The sequence below is a fragment of the Akebia trifoliata genome, chromosome 7 (assembly GCF_017979445.1).
Source record: "Akebia trifoliata isolate Shusen 1 chromosome 7, ASM1797944v1, whole genome shotgun sequence".
In the NCBI taxonomy this organism is placed as follows: Eukaryota; Viridiplantae; Streptophyta; class Magnoliopsida; order Ranunculales; family Lardizabalaceae; genus Akebia; species Akebia trifoliata.
In genome coordinates, this window is record NC_141381.1 from 10,377,324 (window position 1) to 10,395,690 (window position 18,367).

General features: G+C 35.2%; 1 protein-coding gene across 1 annotated transcript; it reads left to right on the forward strand.

Annotated features, from left to right (window-relative positions):
* The first annotated feature begins 180 nt into the window (after positions 1 to 180).
* LOC147398207 (ATP synthase subunit beta, mitochondrial) lies at positions 181 to 17,675 on the forward strand. The gene is made up of 9 exons (XM_086447360.1): positions 181 to 782; positions 1,918 to 1,993; positions 2,112 to 2,200; positions 2,920 to 3,037; positions 3,123 to 3,226; positions 3,332 to 3,490; positions 3,576 to 3,800; positions 3,886 to 4,197; positions 17,322 to 17,675. Exons 1-9 carry the CDS (start codon positions 300 to 302, stop codon positions 17,433 to 17,435), a joined length of 1,680 nt encoding a protein of 559 aa, XP_086303486.1. The 5' UTR covers positions 181 to 299; the 3' UTR covers positions 17,436 to 17,675.
* Positions 17,676 to 18,367: the final 692 nt, after the last annotated feature.

Consider the following 18,367-nt stretch of genomic DNA (forward strand, 5'->3'; position numbering starts at 1 on the left):
GATATGAATCCATGAGACTATGATCCACAACATGCACCAACATTGACTAGTACACGTGCATTGTCCCTAAATCTCAACAATGAAAAAGCCCAAATCCAAATATTCTAAAAAAAAAAGCCCATGTCATACTATGGGCCCAATTGACTCGTAAGAGTTCAAGATCCACTTAAAGCTGGAAAACCTTACCAAATTTCTCCACCACTTCAATCGCTCGCGCAGTTGCAGCTGCAAAGCAGCAACTCAAGCCCTAAAAATTATTCTTTTTTCCCTCAAAAACCTCCAAATCTCTAAACCTAGCCATGGCGTACCGGAAGGTCTTGTCTTCTCTTCTTCGATCCTCCATACGTCGCTCTGCATCGAAACCCTCGATCATCAACCCTAGAACTACATCCCCATTTACAGCATTTCGCCCTTCTCCAAAGGGTTTTCTCCTTAACCGAGTTGTAGATTACGCGACTTCAGCCGCAACTCCTGCGCCGGCTTCGGCTCCATCGCCGCCGCCGACTCATGGGACTGGTCCCAGTGGTAAGATCACCGATGAATTCACCGGTGCCGGAGCTATCGGTCAAGTTTGTCAGGTTATCGGTGCTGTCGTCGATGTTCGATTTGATGATGGTTTGCCTCCGATCTTGACGGCTCTCGAGGTTTTGGACAATTCGATCCGTTTGGTTCTGGAAGTCGCCCAACATTTGGGAGAGAAGATGGTGAGAACGATCGCTATGGATGGAACTGAGGGTCTTGTCCGAGGTCAAAGGGTTCTGAACACTGGTTCTCCAATCACTGTAAGCTTCTAAATTCCCTTCAGGTCTTAATCTCAGAATGTGGTTTCTGTTTGTAGGGTTCGTGATTTGACTATTGGATGGATTAGTTTATCCCAAAAAAAAAAAAAAATTGTTGGGTGGATAGATATTTAAGGTTTTTGGTTATTGTGATCTATTTTATTTATGTGTGGAGTATTAATTTTGATGGATAATGTGTAGTGGGAAATCTAATTGGCTATTTTGAATTTCAAGTTTGCAGTTTTTTTTTTGGGGTTGTGTGGTCTGATTCGGCTCATTGTTGAAAGAAATATATTGTTTTGGTTACTGATTTGACCGTACATGTATGTCTCAGATCTGAGTTTTTAGGTGTATTTTAAGATCCTGTTTGATCCTTGTAATTTGAACTTAAAGTTTATATGGTTGGCATGGTTTCAAATCTTGTTCAAGATTCATCTCAGTATCATTTACTAATGAGTCTCGGCTTCACACTATCTCAACGAAACAAACGAGATGACTCAGATGTTATTTTGAAAATCTCGGTCGAGTCAATAAATCTCGGCTGAGTCAACTGGGAGTTTGTATTTTTTGATTAAAATAACTATTTTTATGATTTAAATATTTATTATTAAAATAAAAAAATGTTCTTGTACCTAATAATTTTATAATCCACCTTAGTTTATGAAAAAAGTATAATTATTTATATGTAAATATATTTAATAAATAATTGTAAACTGAGTTAAATGGTTTATCTCGCCCGAGATGACTAGGTCTTGTTGATGGACAAGACGGGAAGTGAAACTGAGATTTGAAACCTGATGGTAGGTGTAAGATTCAGCTTTTTTTGTATTTTTTTTTTTGGTTTTTTATCTGGTTAAATTTAAGAATGAAGATCTATGTTCTTTCCTTCATTTTTTGTAAAAATATCCTGATTGGCATTTGCCTAATCTGAGGGGAAACGCCATGGTTTTGTTTCACCTTACTACGTTTGCCATTTTCTTACTTGTTGACCGTCTTATATTTGTTTCTTGCTCTATAGATTAGGGTTTGATCATCTTTTTTTTTTTTTTTTACAGTTCGCATTAGCATTATCATCTTTTGTGATATCGACATTTTTGCTGATTTTCTATCCGTATTTTGGGTTTGTGTGACTCATTAGGTTCCTGTGGGTAGAGCTACCCTTGGCCGTATAATGAATGTTATTGGAGAGCCTATTGATGAGAGAGGAGATATCAGTAAGAAGTCTTGAAGCGTTTGCTTATTTAACTTATTATGGAGTTACTGTTTCAGTCTATATGGTTGTTATTTTTAATTGTCAATGTTTCTGAATTTTTTTGTTTTCCCCTCCAACAGAAACTGATCACTTTCTTCCAATCCATCGTGAAGCCCCGTCCTTCGTTGAACAGGCCACTGAACAACAGATCCTTGTCACTGGTATTAAGGTATGCCAATTTTTTCCTTTTTCCAGTGATGATCACTTCCTGGTTAGAACATTTTACAATGCACTAAGAAATCAACCCCACTTAGTCTTTCCAGCCTTGTTTGTGTTGAGTCCAAGGCTTCATAAAGATTGCCTTCTTTATGTAGACCACTTCAGTTAAAAAGATCCCTATGGTTGACTACCTCATTGCACAGAAAATGATTTTGATTGATATTTGTTCTATGTATAAGTTTAGTGGGGAAAGTCTGGTTCATCTATTGTTACATTATAATTCTGCATTCGTCATTAGAGCACCTTTACTCATTTTGGGGTTTTAGCTAGACATTAGCTAGAACTGTGCTAGAGACAGTTTATACATTTCTCATGCGGGAAGAATGCTTTGACAGCTTATTCCATTTTCCATCTGGTTGGAAATGTAGGAGAGAAATTGAATGGTGCTCACTGGAGAAGAAAGTATGGAAAATTGTGCCCTTTAAGTTAATGCCATGCTGTATAAATGCCTAAGCTTTTCTACAAGTTTTGGGGTTTCTTCTTTGAAGATGGTTTTTTAGATTGTAGGTTTAGATTGGTGGAGTGTAGGGAAGTACTGTTTAGGTTTGCGGCTTAGGAGGCATGAGAGGTCATCTCTCTCTCTCTCTCTCATGTTTTTATGTGCTCTAGATACTGTTTGTTCCCAATCTCGTTTTGACCTAAGTGCTATGTTTTTGGTATATTTTCCAGGTTGTGGATCTCCTTGCACCATACCAGAGAGGTGGAAAGATTGGGCTGTTTGGTGGTGCTGGTGTAGGAAAGACAGTACTTATTATGGAACTGATTAACAATGTTGCCAAAGCCCATGGTTCACTTATATAGAAAGCTATTTCGGAAATATTGTCAGATCGTTATTCCATTTATTGTGTTTAATGTTTTTTTTGCTGTCCCAGGTGGTTTCTCTGTCTTTGCTGGTGTCGGTGAACGTACTCGAGAGGGCAATGATCTGTACAGGGAAATGATGGAGAGTGGTGTCATTAAGCTTGGTGATAAGCAGGTCCATTAATTGCCATTCAATTTATAATATTTTTCTGTAAATAAATAAGTTCGGATTCTCACGTGTTTCCATGTATTCCAACCTTACTATTCTTCTGCATCTCAGAGTGAGAGCAAGTGTGCTCTTGTGTACGGTCAAATGAATGAGCCCCCTGGTGCTCGTGCTCGTGTTGGGCTTACTGGGCTGACTGTGGCTGAGCACTTCCGAGATGCTGAAGGGCAAGATGTGCTTCTCTTCATTGACAATATTTTCCGTTTCACCCAAGTAAGCGTTTGATCAGTAATTTCTTAAAGAATTGCTCATCTTTCTTCATTTTAGCTTGCTAATCTATTTCCTGTCTACTCTGCAGGCTAACTCTGAGGTGTCTGCTTTGCTTGGACGTATCCCGTCTGCTGTCGGCTATCAACCCACTTTGGCTACAGATCTTGGAGGCCTGCAAGAACGTATCACTACTACAAAGAAAGGTTCCATCACGTCTGTCCAAGCTATTTATGTCCCGGCTGATGACTTGACCGATCCCGCTCCTGCTACTACTTTTGCCCATCTGGATGCCACAACTGTGTTGTCCCGACAGGTATCATTCTGTAGTTGATCTGAATTTGTTGTGGAAACAACTTTTTTGTTGTTGGTAATATTGTGTCTTGTCTCACTATGAGCAGATCTCAGAACTGGGTATTTATCCGGCTGTCGATCCTCTCGATTCTACATCTCGAATGCTCTCTCCTCATATTTTAGGAGAAGATCACTACAATACTGCTCGTGGTGTACAGAAGGTTCTTCAGAACTACAAGAATCTTCAAGATATTATTGCCATCTTGGGAATGGATGAGCTCAGTGAAGACGACAAGTTGACTGTTGCTCGTGCTCGTAAAATTCAACGGTTCTTGAGCCAGCCTTTCCATGTTGCTGAAGTGTTCACGGGTGCTCCTGGAAAGTACGTGGAACTGAAAGAGAGCATAGCCAGTTTCCAGGTAATAAAAGTCGACATGCTAGTATTGCTTAATCGAGTTCATTTTCTTCCTTCTGATGAATTTTCTCTTGGTTCCTCGAGATAACTGTCACCACTTTGTTACACTATATTTGGTATGTGCACGCCATTAAGAAGCACTGCTTCTCTGTTTTTTTTTTTTTTTGATCGAACAACTGCTTCTCTGTTTAGCCAATGTTAGAACATTAGTAAACAAGGTTTAAAAAGTCGTTAGGTGTGTGATGCAGGACGGCGAGAGGAGAAAAGAAAATAAAGGAATTAAGAAATTTTGTTTAGGATTGGGTTAAGGATTTAGGTAGAGAGATTTATGAAATAAGGGTTAAAGAAAATGGGGAAGGATTAAGGGTTGAGGTTTGTAGGTTTCAAGAATCAAGAATCAAAAATTAAAAATCAAAAATCAAGAATTAAGAAAAACAAAAGAATAGAAAAAAAAAAAGATTAGAAGAAAAAAAGAGAGAAAGGGATAGAAAGATAGAACTTTAGAATCACACCAAGGGTTTTTGGTATCACACCAAGAATGGTGGAGAACTCATTTCACTTCATGAAAGAGACTCATTCTTTATTCATCAAAATCTTCATATTCATTGAAGAGAATTACAGCAAGAAACATGTCACGCCCCAAAAACTCAACCCGAATCCTCATGATTCCCAAGTTGAATCCCGAGGCATGATATAAAACCCGTATCATGATAATCAATTCATAAACGTAAACGGCAAATAATATAACTATATGTCATACCTGATCATTTCTCAACAGAACAGACACGTATCCTCAAACATAAAAAACACTTGACATATATACATAAAACAGTAATGACATACTATAGTGTTCATAATTACATAACCAAAAACGATAGCTAAAGACTTAAACCTAACTCTAGTTTAAGACTTATAACTAGTAATACCCATGCTCCACTCCTGGAAGCTTGGACTGATCATCTATAAGGCCCTGACACTGAGCCTCCTCGGAAGGATCACCTAAACCAGGTGCGCCTGAAATTTGATGTCGTAGGGGTGAGTAACAGGGGAGTTACCCAATAGGGGAATCTTACAATTCTAAATAACAGCATCCTATATGCAGTTTAAACATTCTAAGAATTCATAAATCATGCATATTTGATATTCAACACAATTAAAAATAATTGAACTCCGATGTCATAAAACTTAGTAGGAAATTAAAACACTTAAAAATCTGAAGAAAACAATTGTTCATAATATAACATCAAATAATAGAGTACTATAATAGAGAGTTGAGGGTCACGACTGATGTGAACATCTCAGTCAAAATACGATTATTCCAATACTTCACCAGTGTGGAACCCCACCGTTAGTTCCTGATTCTATGGCCAGCCTTTGCCACAATTTGGGTAACTGTTTTCCGGCTCAGGTTGGCCGTTGACCAAGGCCTTAAGAAACGGGCCAAATCAAGTAGGTCATTCTTTCTTGACTACTCTAGACTATTAATGATCATTAACTAGCCATCTTCATCTATGCCAATCTGGCGTGCATGTGATCCTCGATATTCTCTATCAATTATACCACTATCTACATCTTGTTCTCTATTAAAGATAGAAAAGAAACTCCCGGATTCCTGTTGTGATGTTGTGTTCTTATGCATCCCATAATACATAAGAACTCAAACAACGCAACTGTTATCCTAGAATAACACGTCATTCCGGAAATATCACAACATGTTATTCTTTATAGGTTTTCACAATCTCTTTAATAAATCACTAAAATACTACATATAAGTATTTATTTTCTTTTCAAAATGTAATGAAAAATAAAACATACACGTGTTTTAAATACCCAGTCCACTCTTAAATGTACAGTCTTATCTCTCTTTTCTTTTTCTTTCTTTCGTGTCTTACACGACCCTTAGTCGAAGCATTTCACTCATTCGTGTCTTACACAGTCTATGACTGAAGCATCACTTCATATTTTCTCTCCTTTTCGTGTCTTATACGGCATACGCCGAAGCATCTCACTAACTGGGTATTTTAAAAGCACGACATTCAATTGAGAACTCGTTCTCATATTCATTTTAATAAATTACTTTTCTACCCAATTTTTAATTAGAAACATTTCTTGAAAATCCATCACTAAAATGATTAAAGTAAACTGTCCACCAGTTTAACTTATTCAAAAATCATGTATGTTTATAACAATGTGAACAAAATATGTATTGTGTAAAAAAAACAGCAACTTATATAGTTGCTGTATTTTCTTTTTGACAAGTACAAAATACGTATAAAATACGTACTAAGTACTTATAAAATACGTATAAATTAACAAATATTTTTAAGCATGAAACTAAAGTAAACATAGTAATATATTATATAAAAACAGCAACTTTTAAAGCTGCTGTATTTTATTTTCAATACGTATAAATACTTATAAACACGTATAACGTACGTATAAAGCAACCATTTTTTTTTTATATTCTATCCAACAATCATGGTGTCAATTTAATACAAAAATAGCAACTTTCATAGTTGCTGTATTTTGTTTTTAGTATATATAATTACGTATAAACATGTTTAAATCAATTACAAACATGTAAGAATTCCTTTTAAACAAAATACCAAATACTAGCATGCTTTAAAATCATAAAAACAATAATATAAATATGTATAAATAATATGCATGTTGTTAAAAATTTACAAAACAATTTTAACTTTAAAATTTCTAAGTCAAAATTATTTTTAAAAACAAAACAAATTGAATTTTTATAACTATAAAATCAGCAATATACATATATATATACATACATATACTTTACTAAAACCATTATAAATAGTTGTAAGGGCCTACCTTATTTCTTTTCCTTTCCTTCTTTTCTTTCTCTTCTTTCTTTCTTTCTCTTCCTTCTTTTCTTCTTACTTTTCTCTTCTTTCTTTGTGTAAAGAAAATGAAACAACAATTAAAAAATCAGCTAATATCTCTATTTGATATTTAAAAAAAAAAATATCTAGATATTTTAAATATCTAGATATTACAAAATTCTAATTCTTTTAGAATTTCTTACAAATATCTTAGTTAATTTGACTTAGTCAAAGTTGTTTGACTAGTCAACAATAATTGACTTGACTTGACTTGAGTCAATCATAGTTGACTTGACTTGAGTCAACCTTAGTTGACTTAGTCAACATTTTTTTTTTTTTTTTTCTAAACACTACAAAACAAGTATTTATAATGTTCTCTAAACCCTAAATCTAATCTCAACCATCTAGCTAAAATAATGAGATCCAATGGTTGTAAATAAAATTTAAAAAACTTAAATAAAACAAAAGCAAAAATACTATCTATGTCCCAATCCCGTAACTTTATTTTCCATGAATTTTCAGCCTATGAAAACTCATTATAAAGTTATCAAATTGCCTTCTAACACCTATACTCATTATAGACTAATAAAATGTCAAAATAAGCCAAAAAAAAAAAAAAAAAAAAAATCCCTCAAATAGAAAAATAAATAAAAACTAAAATCTACTCTTTAAGATTTGATGTCCTCATTAGTGTGCTTGGGGTGGTTTGCCTATATGAGGTTAGGTGTAAGCCCCAAGATAGTTAGGTGCGTAGCCCTCAATTTGTTTTATTTTGTAAAATAAAAATTTAAATATTCATAATAAATTAAAAAAGATGAATCCATCATTGAAATGAGTAAAATATGCGTGTTATGTTTTTTTTTTTTCGGTGATTACCTTTCCTAGGGATATTTCTTAGCCAAATACCCTTATTTATAATGATTCAATACTTGATAAAGAATAAATCATTTTTTTTTTTTGTTGATAAATGATAAAGAATAAATCATAAACCAAATCTTAATTTTTAAACCAAATAAGAAGCTATTGTCATTTATCTATCAAGTAGAAAGTAACAAATAACACGTATAAAAAAAGAAAGTAACAAATAACCAACTAGCTGAGAACCGCTCAAAGCTTGGCTCAATTGTTTATTTTTAATGAGTCTTTTTGCAAAATCCCTTGGGAAGTGACGGTATTGAAATTTGGCCAGAAATGAGCCCACAATTTGCAAATTTAGAACATTTACAGGAGTTTTTTGCAGAAACAAATAAACATAAGAAAATAATTTTTATTCCCAAAATTGCGCTCAACTACAATTGTTTCAGCATCCTCGGTGTGCCTCAGGGCTATAATCTCAAGGCATAAGCCTCATTTCTGTCTGCTAAGGCTATAGTCTTTAGGTATGCCTTAAAAGCCTCAAGGTTGGCCTTTTTAAATATGGCAAGTTAGAATTAAAGTTTCTTGGGCAACGCGTTAGAAAGTATTGAATAGATTTTTTATTGGAGGGTATTATGAACCCCTTAGAATTGTAGGATAATGACAAGAACAGAGAAATCTTGTGATGTTTGTCGTTTAATGATTTGCATTAGTGCTGGATTGTCTCCAAGGGAAGAACTACCAGAACCACTTACTGTAAGAAGCCCTTATCCTATTTGGTAGGGGCCGTGACTGCTTGGTTAACTTCATAACATGTTCAAATGTTGTAGAATTACGTCAAATGAGAGAGACTTGCGTGTCAGTGTTCGACTTCGAAAAAGTCTCATGTACACACCTGTTCTCGTGAGTCCAATATGTTGTTTCATCCACTTGTAATTCTGGATGTTGGGAGATTTATATATTTAAAAAAATGATTTATTTAACGTGAGTGTACAAGCTTATACCTCATAGTCACAAATAATATCTCAACTAATGTCAAGCATGGGTGTTAAGTGTCAAGCGGTCTGACACAGCAACCCCTGGAAGTTCTAATACATGAGATGGTTGTACAAATACTAACTTGTTCTGCTACATATCTTCTAGGTGGCGATCTGGTAATTTGTGGCACATGAAAGAAACTTTGAGTTGGATAGTTAATGACTACTTACTACTTCACATAATCCACACTTAGAATTAATTTATTTGAGAAACAAATTATTGAGAACTGGTTTTACCATATGTGTGGCAAGTGCGTAGAAATGTTGTGTCATGTTGGCATGCTGGCACAACAAAATTTGAAATTGGCCGTTCCAAGTGATGTACATGGGTAGGTTATTCTAGCCTTTTGTTTCATTTCCAAGAAAAGAAAAAGAAAAAAAATCTATAGCTTTTTAAGAAAACACCTACATTACCGTGAGTATTGTATCATATTTAAAGAGTAGGGTAGCCTTTTATTATTATTAAAGGGTAGAAAGAGATAAGAGTTGTAGTGATTTCAAATGCTTCGATCATTTAATCAATAAGTTGGTTTGCCATAAATCAATGCTATTTTTTATTGTATTCATTATTAAAATCTATTTTAATCTAATCATTAATTATATATATTTTTAGTTTAAAATTCTGATTTCACCCAAACTTATTCTGATTTTCAAAATATAATGGTGCACCACTATTGTTTCATTTTACTAACATAATGATTTTATTTACACAAAAAAAAAAAAAAAAACATTGCGACACTAATAGCAAGTTATAACAGATTTTGGCATTTTGCAAAATACAAAAATTAAAAGAATTAAAAAATAAAATAAAACTTAATTAATGGCTTTTATTTACCATATTTCAAAAAAAAAGAAACTGTCATTATTTACTGTTATTCAAGTTTAGAAATTCAAATTTCATTTGTGAACACTTCTTTGTTCAAGTAATTTTAATATTATCTGTAGATGGTGCTAAAGGAGTCGTAAGGGCATTTAAGTCATCTTAATTAATCCATAACAAAGGACTAAGGTCAAGGGGGCTTTCCATCGATTTTTTCTATAAATAGTGATCTAGGTCAACAAAGAAAAGGGGCTGGAACCCTAATTTGACACCTTCATCTTCATCTCTTTTCTCTGGAGGGAACTTTTCCTCATGTTGGTGGGCTTCCTCCTATGATCTGAGGAACCATCATCTTCCCTCTTATCATCATTACCCTTCATCTAAGTCCTTATCCACCATTTATCACTTCTACATTATCTATGGTGGGTCCCATTGTTACATAATTTTGTTCCTGTCATTTGTTTTGGAACTAATGGTAATGGCTCCTTCCTGTTGCATATCCAATAACATTATTTAAACCTGCGTTCCAAGTTACCTTTTCATATTTCTTTTCATTTTGAACCGACATAGTTTAACATTTCTTTGTAGTGAAAAATCTTAAGCAATGGCATTACTTAAGTAGCATGCACATCACATGTATTACTCCCAAAGTTAATAAAAACTTATGATAAAATATTTGATTTAGTTGAGATTTGTTTAAGAAAGTCTGTCAAAATGTGTCCTATGTTTGATGTCATTCTTAGAATTTTATCTTTTGAGTGTATAATATTCCGTAAAAGCAGTGAAAAGAACAGAAAGTGTACCATATATAGGTTGAAGTGACCTACATAGGAGGCAACTAAAAGAGAACACCACACTCCTGGATCCCACATCGATAGAGACCACACTCGATAGGTGATGGCTAAAATTACTTGGTGTATGAGGAGTTATGCAGACATTGTTGCAGGCATGAGTTGTAGGACCTTTCATTGAAAGTGGGGGGGGGGGACTTTCAGGAGAACATGGTCGTTTATAGACTAAATAGATTATTGGTATCCCGTGGGAAATGCAATTACTGGATTCTAGATAGATTCTGCAGATGCTTCGCATGCAACCCTTCCTAAGTTTTATATCAGATCATCTTCTCTTGTTAGATTATGGTGGTATTCATGGGCATACCGCTTTTAGGTTTGGGACAATGTGGTTTTAGAATTCTAGTCTGGTGGATGGAATTATGAAGATATATTTATACTAGCGGATGCCTGTGCCTACGCCACGGGTCATTCTGTGCATTTGTTCCTTACACATTGAATATTTTGTACTCCTTGTAAACCCTTACACGTTGAATATTTTGTACTCGTGAGCTACTATTGGCACCCAAAATTTTACTTATTACACACCCCAATTTCTGAAATTATTTATCACACCCCAATTAAAGATTAAAGCACACTCTTCAAACATTACATAGATTTGGCTCAAATTATTATTTCAACTTTTCGAAACATTATATCACATGTTCAAACAATTTCAGTAGTTGTGTATAATTATGATTAGCCTTGTATAAAACCCTAAACCCAAATATTAGAAATCTAGCAAAAAAGAAAAAGGAGAGAAGTTCTATTGGCACCCCAACTTTGACCTATGTTCAACCATTCACTTATTTTCTTTATGTTTATTTGGGTTGTATTAAGTAAAAGGTGGGCTGCCAATAGCAGCTCTCTTGTGAGATTTCAAATCTTACTAAGGATTGTTGGCAATATGAAACACAACCCTAGATTTCATGGACAAAAAATCGGATTTTGAAAAAAAAACACTTTCCTTACTAACTTAGTAAGATTTTAAATCTTACTAAGGGTCGTTTTGCTGAAATGATTACCGCATTGGCTATCCAGCACCATGGCCCTCTTATTTTCATGTAAAACTAAGATCCAAAAATAAATAAATAAATAAGTTAAAAAAAAAACAAATTGGGCTTGATCCGATGTTTTGGAACACTTTTTCTTACACCACACAACCCTTTTCCACAAAACTTTTGACTCTTCTCTTCTAATAGATCCTGACATGAATTGTCTCTTTCGTACATGAAGATGAAGAATAAGAATCAAAACATAAATTTTCTCAGATCGAATCAAATCGAAAGTTAAAAAATTAATGAAGAAAAATGTAAAAGATTTAGGAAGTGTTGGATAATTAGAACAAATAAATCCTTACCTTAATGGGTTTCAAAGGCTCTAAATATTTGCAAAACCTTGTACTTCTAACACAAATCTTTAACAATCTACAAATTTCTCTAGGGAGAGGGAGGTTTCTAGGATTTGAAAGATGGAAAAAGTGGGTGGTTTCTAGGTAGTTGAGGTGGTTATTAGTAGGATTTTCTCCCAACCATCTTTCCAAAATAGATCTTAGACCAGTAAATAACAAATTTATCTAGAGAGAGGTTTCTAGGATTTGAAAGATGGAAAAACTGGGTGGTTTCTAGGTAGTTGAGATGGTTATTAGTAGGGATTTCTCCCAACCCTTGGATCTTTCCAAATAGATCTTAGACCGGTAAATATGTTTATGGGGGTGTTATATATATATGGGTCGCGTTCCGTGTACACATATATCTACTCATATCTCCACAAATCAACATAGTTGTTTGATTAAACGGAGATCTAACGGTTGTGACATAAACTAGAGATCTGTTAAAAGACCACGTGCTCGTTGTTTCGCTTATAATTTTACACTATTTGCAACTACCTCCCCATGTCATAAACAACCCTCTTTTTCACTCTTCTTATGCCCTAACCCTCTCCACTTTGAACTCGTCTTCTCCCTCCCTCTCCTAACCCTCACCATAGCAGCCACTTGTAAGAACATAGTTTAGACGATCACCACGGTTCAAGCGGGATCTTTACAAATAAGCATTACAACCCTTTCCATCGCAACCACTCTACAATCGATTTCCATCTCCTAATTAACCATAACCCTCTCTATCGCAGCCACTCACAAGAAGAGCTCTTTTTCTACACTCTCCTAACCCTCTCCGTCACAACCACTCCCAAGAAGAACTCGTTTTCATCTCAGGCGTTGCATGACCTCCTACAATATTGGAATACACACAAAGAAGATTGAGATCTAGAATTTCATTATTTACAAGTTACAAAGATGTATGAAACATACATTCATCTCCTTTGAGCAAAGTACAAGAAATCAATTTGTCCATGGTTGTGATGCAAGTACAACTAAGGCATTCATAGTATATGCAAGATCTAGACCAATGACACCAATAAAATCATCTTTCCAATATAAAGGTTCAACATTGTTTGAGAATTAGTAACCAACTTATTTGGCGATCTGTAGAAATTCTTGCATTTGAAAAATATCACTTCCCAAACTCTTGAGTTGTTCTCCATTTGTATTAGACCTTGAGTTTTGGTGAAGTTCGTTTCTTATTCACAAAACACTGGAATAATGATTTAGGAAAAAAATCAAAAGTTGCAAATGGATGTGTTTTGATCCGTTTTCTAATACCCTTATATGTGAGCAATAAATCTTTTGCAAATAGATTTATTACTTAACAAAGTTACTTAATTGCAATTTTGAAATTATTTTTGCCTGAGATGAAGATTGAGAAAAAAGTAGAATGAGTTGTGTTTCAATTTCGATTTCTTATTTGGGCACGAGGTGTTTGTAATTACGGGGAGGTAGTTGCAAATAGTGTAAAATTATAAGTGAAACAATAAGCACGTGGTCTTTTAACAGATCTCTAGTTTATATCGCGACCATTGGATCTCCGTTTAATCCGACGGCTATGTTGATTTGTGGAGATATGAGTAGATATATGTTTACATGGAACGCGACCCTATATATATTATATATATAGGGTCGCGTTCGGTATACGCATAAACTTACTCATAAGTTCACAAATGAACGAAGCCGTTTGATTAACTATATTTCGTGCAGTCGAGATTTAAAATGAAGCAAAAAAGAGCACGTGAGTTTTTTGCTCACTTAAAAGTTTTGGTATTTGAAAATACCTCCCCACGTCATAACACTCCCTTTTCAAATGAAAATGAAACATTTCATCTTATTCATCTGATGCCCTAATCCTTCTCCCTTCCATCGATTATTTTTCCATTTACAACACTCATAAAGTTTCATCTTGATTTCGATAGCTACTTGATCTCTACTTCGTCTTCTTCATAACACTATCCAACCAAAAGAAGTTGCAGCCACTTGATTTTCTTCCATTTACAGCACTCATAAAGTTCCATCTTGATTTTGGCAGCCATTTGATCTCTATTTCGTCTTCTCCATAATACTTTATAATCGAAAGAAGTCGCAACCACTCGATTTCACTCAATTTCATCAGATGTAAGTGGTTCCAAACAAAGGTTCCCAAAGGTTCACACAACCAATCAAGGTTTCTCACTTTATTTTAATTTTAATTTTGTATATGTTATGGTTAGCAATTGGGTTTTCTCTCTCTTCTCTTTCTTTTCTTCTCTTCCTCTTCAATGAAACACTCATAGTGAAGAATGTCAATGAAGAGGATAAGTGGGTGTGGGGGAGGTAGTTACAAATAGTTAAAATTGTAAGTGGTTTTGGTAGAACCACGTGCTTTAATTTCTCTACTTTATAACATGAGCCGTTGGATCATCTTTTAATCCGACGGCTGTGTTGATTTGTTGTTTTATGAGTTGCCTTATGTGTACACGGAACACGACTCATATATATATATATATATATATTGGAGAAATTCAAGCGTTGAAGGAAAATTTGAAGACATGGAACATGGACTCTTTCGGCCGAATAGATAAGAATATGGGGGTGCTTATGGAGGAAATTAGTAGTAAATGGATAGAAAAGAAGAGAATATAGTGTTGGGAAGTAGAAGAAGGGTGGAAGCCAAGATGGAGCCACATAAATTATAGTAGTTCAGCTGGAAAAAAAAGATCTAGGATTAGCGGTTCAAGGAAGGGGATAAGAATTCCTGATTTTTTTTATCATAGCATTACTAACACCAGATGAAGAGCAAATGAATCATCATGAATTCATGACCGATGGTGGATGGGGCGAGTGCAGAAAACCAGAAGGGATTTTACAGTCAATTACTACTCAGAACTGTATCTTTGTCGATTGGCCTAGCCTTCGGCGATGTGTTGACTTCAATCAGCAAAGCTTGAACCAAAGCTAGTGATGGGTAAGGCCTTTGATGTGGAGATGTCATTTTCTGTGGAGGAATTGGGTGGTGACAAAGCTCCTAGTTTGGATGGCTTCCTCATTACTTTATTAACAGGAGCTGACACATTTTGGAAACAATGCCATGGATTTGGTCAAAGAATCCTACGATCTTCATTTTGAGAAACACGTCTTTCTTGCTCTCATCCCAAATAAAGGTGCTCAATCTGTTGAAGATTATTACCTGATCAATTTGATTGTTTGATTTCACAAGATTGTAATCAATGCTCTTGTGACAGATGAAGGGGCATTATGGAGCCAATTTATTCCTCCATTCCAAAGGGCATTTTTGATGGTCATGGATAGTGAATATTGGATAAATTGCATATTTCTAATGAAGGTATTGACTTGAGACTAAGGGGAGGGAATCTGGGTTTATCTGCAATGTGTGTATATAGAGAGTTTATGAGTTATGACTATGTTACTTAGACTTCTTTAGACAATGTGTTATGGAGAAGTGGACAAGGTGATGAAAACTTGTAAATCTATAACCTCCTTTTCCATATTGTTAAACGGATCTCCAATCATTTTTTAATAGAAGCTATACAAGTGTTGAATCTGCTATATCCCTTCTTGTTCATTACCGGGATTGAAGCTTTTAGTAACACCTATTAAAGGGTTCTAGATATTGGGCTAATCAAGGGTTTCATGTTGGTGGTGGACTCCATCCATTACCCATATTTAATGTGGATAATTCTATGTTCTTTTAGAAGGCTTCTATCAAGCAAATAGACTTTTGGGTGCACTCTCTTGTGCTTTGAGGAAGTATCCTTTGAGATTTGTGATTGAGGCATAGCTTATGGAGGAAAGTTGATACGACGATGTGGAGCTTGTAATATGGGAGAATGTGAGATTTTGGGACTTTGCATGGTGTGGGCATAGACTTTTCCGTGAGGCTTAAACCTTGCAACTTTCAGATCCTATCTTTTGATTATCCTATGTAGAGTTCAGAATGTTGTTGATAGATTTTGACCAAACCTATTATGTGTTCTCATGATTATCTCCCAACTGTGTTTTCTACGTCTAACTTCTCCCTGTCCTGCATCATGGAATACTGAAGCTCTCATTTATTTGGACTGTTTGTCCAAATGGGAGATTGTCTTTTGACAAGAAGACTAACTGATGACAATGTCTCTGTTCAGCCTATGTTCAATCCATCCACGAGACATTCTTCTATCTGGGAGAGGGCTAAGGATGAAGGTTATGATTTTTTCCTGCCAAAACTGTTTGGAAACAACCCACTCCTAGCACTATGGCTTTCTTTATGTGGGTGGTTATGCTCCACAAAATTTTAACGTCAAACCATTTAATCAAATCTGCTACACCCTCCCTCCTTTCGACCCTTTTCTAGCGTCCTTTGTGGTCAACCTATCGTAACCCAAATCCCAAACCAGATTCCCTAACCTACACCCCATATTTCATCTTCTTCCCTCTCTGTCCTGCATCATAGAGAAACTTCTAGTGTTGCCTAGGATTATGAAAGGTTCATTCTTTGAATCTGATGGTGACTTTTGTTCCATTGCTATCATCAAGTTTGGCATGGTGCAACCAGAAGAGAATTAGCAAAATAAAAAAAATTATTATTCTCACCTACCTCCCTATGGGAACTAATATTTCCACTTCACCCTAACCAGAAGAAGGGATCCTGCTTTAATTGGTGGTGACTCCTGGTGTGTGTTGGTTAGAAAGCGTAGCCAGCTTTCTACCCAACTAAAGGATATGGGCATAATCTAGAAGCAAGGATGTGAATTTCTGTTAGATGTCTACTTCTACATTTCCTCTTTTCTAGTGATGTTGAGGAATTCCTACACTCTTTCAAGTTGTAGTGGGGGATGCCCAACAAAGTGTCCAACTTGTCCTCTTGACTCTTTGAAGCCTATTCTTCCTGCGGTTGATTCTTGAGCAAGTCATCACCCTTTACATATGTTGCAGTCTATGAAAAGAACACAATGATCACATTTTCAAGAGCAAAGAGAGAGATGTAAATGCCTTTGTTATCAAGATAAGGGCTATATTACTAGTCAAAAAAAAAAAAAAAAAAAAAATACAGATGAAGGCTACTTATTCATTTTTTGCTTTGCCTTATACCGAGTTACAAGGTGACTTTTTTTAAAAAATCTGGCTTTTAAGTGGAGGGAGAATGTATCCTCTCACATGGTCGTTTGGTCTTTTTATCTTCATATCTATGTGATAGGCTCTCAACTCTATATTGTTGGCTATTTTGTGGTATTCTTTTCCATGAGCTTTTGATAAGTTACATGCGTACACACACACACACACACATACAAACACACGTGCATACACAAAAAAGTAAGAAAATTATAGCAATATTCATTGTTTGGTCTGTTGATGCATGCTGTTTTGACAGGGAGTTTTGGATGGGAAATATGATGATCTTTCTGAGCAATCGTTTTACATGGTTGGAGGAATTGAAGAGGTCATTGCCAAGGCTGAGAAGATTGCCAAGGAATCTGCTGCGTAAAAATCACATTGTGTGTTTATTTATCCCTTCTTCACTCATAACAACAAAACACAATAATTTGGTTGGTGCTGGCAATGCTGGCACTGGGAGTTGCATTTTTTGAGATCAATTGTGTTTTCTGTTTCCTTTGTTGATTATTTAGCAGTATACTGTGGTAGGTACAGAAACGAGCTGATGGGTCTGATCTGCACTTTTCTTTTTCGCTCAATAAAATGAAAACTGCGGAATTTTTTTGGTTTATATTTCCTTGATTTTACTTCCATTCAATGTTTCAGTGAGAAACGCATGGGCTTCTTCTGCGTACACACATTTGATAAGTCAATTCAGGTGGGCATTAGACCTGTTTACATACATAATAAATATGCTATTACTTGATCTATGGTCTTCCTCGTTGGGGGGATTTCCTCATCACCCTTTATCCAATACCCTATAGTCACAAATTAGAGTGTAATAAAGACCTGTTGTAACAGAAATTGATGACTTTTAATGCCAATGCTTACAATCTTTCGTCATTCACTCGTTTGACTTATTATTCAAGAGTAATTCGCACTGAACTTGTTATCATGATGAGCTTTTCACTTTTCATGGAAGGGAGGGGTGGGTGGGTGTTGTACAGGCTCAGCTGATTCCATTGAAAATTGGAGGATAGACTACACTACTGATAGATATGACATTCTTTCATTCGGTTCAAATTGATGGAACATCTTTTGTTTGTGATCCCAGAAATCTATTGCGAATATTTCATACAATTGAATTATATATCTATCAATGGGCCAGGAAAAAAAAAAGAAGGAAAAGTCTGTCCCGACTTCATTCACCTAGGTGAGGTCCTCTTATGTACAATTTGTCAAGCTTCAATTAAGACTAAAACTTGAAAATATTTTAAATATCAATTGGAAGTACTAAATGATTTTACATTGTGCCCAAAGTTT

Coding starts and splice junctions, on each gene's coding strand:
- LOC147398207 (XM_086447360.1), top strand. CDS start 300: ATGGCGTACCGGAAGGTCTTGTCTTCTCTTCTTCGATCCTCCATACGT. Junction 2,201..2,919: donor TCCTTGTCACTGGTATTAAG/GTATGCCAATTT, acceptor TATATTTTCCAG/GTTGTGGATCTCCTTGCACC. Junction 3,491..3,575: donor ATATTTTCCGTTTCACCCAA/GTAAGCGTTTGA, acceptor TCTACTCTGCAG/GCTAACTCTGAGGTGTCTGC.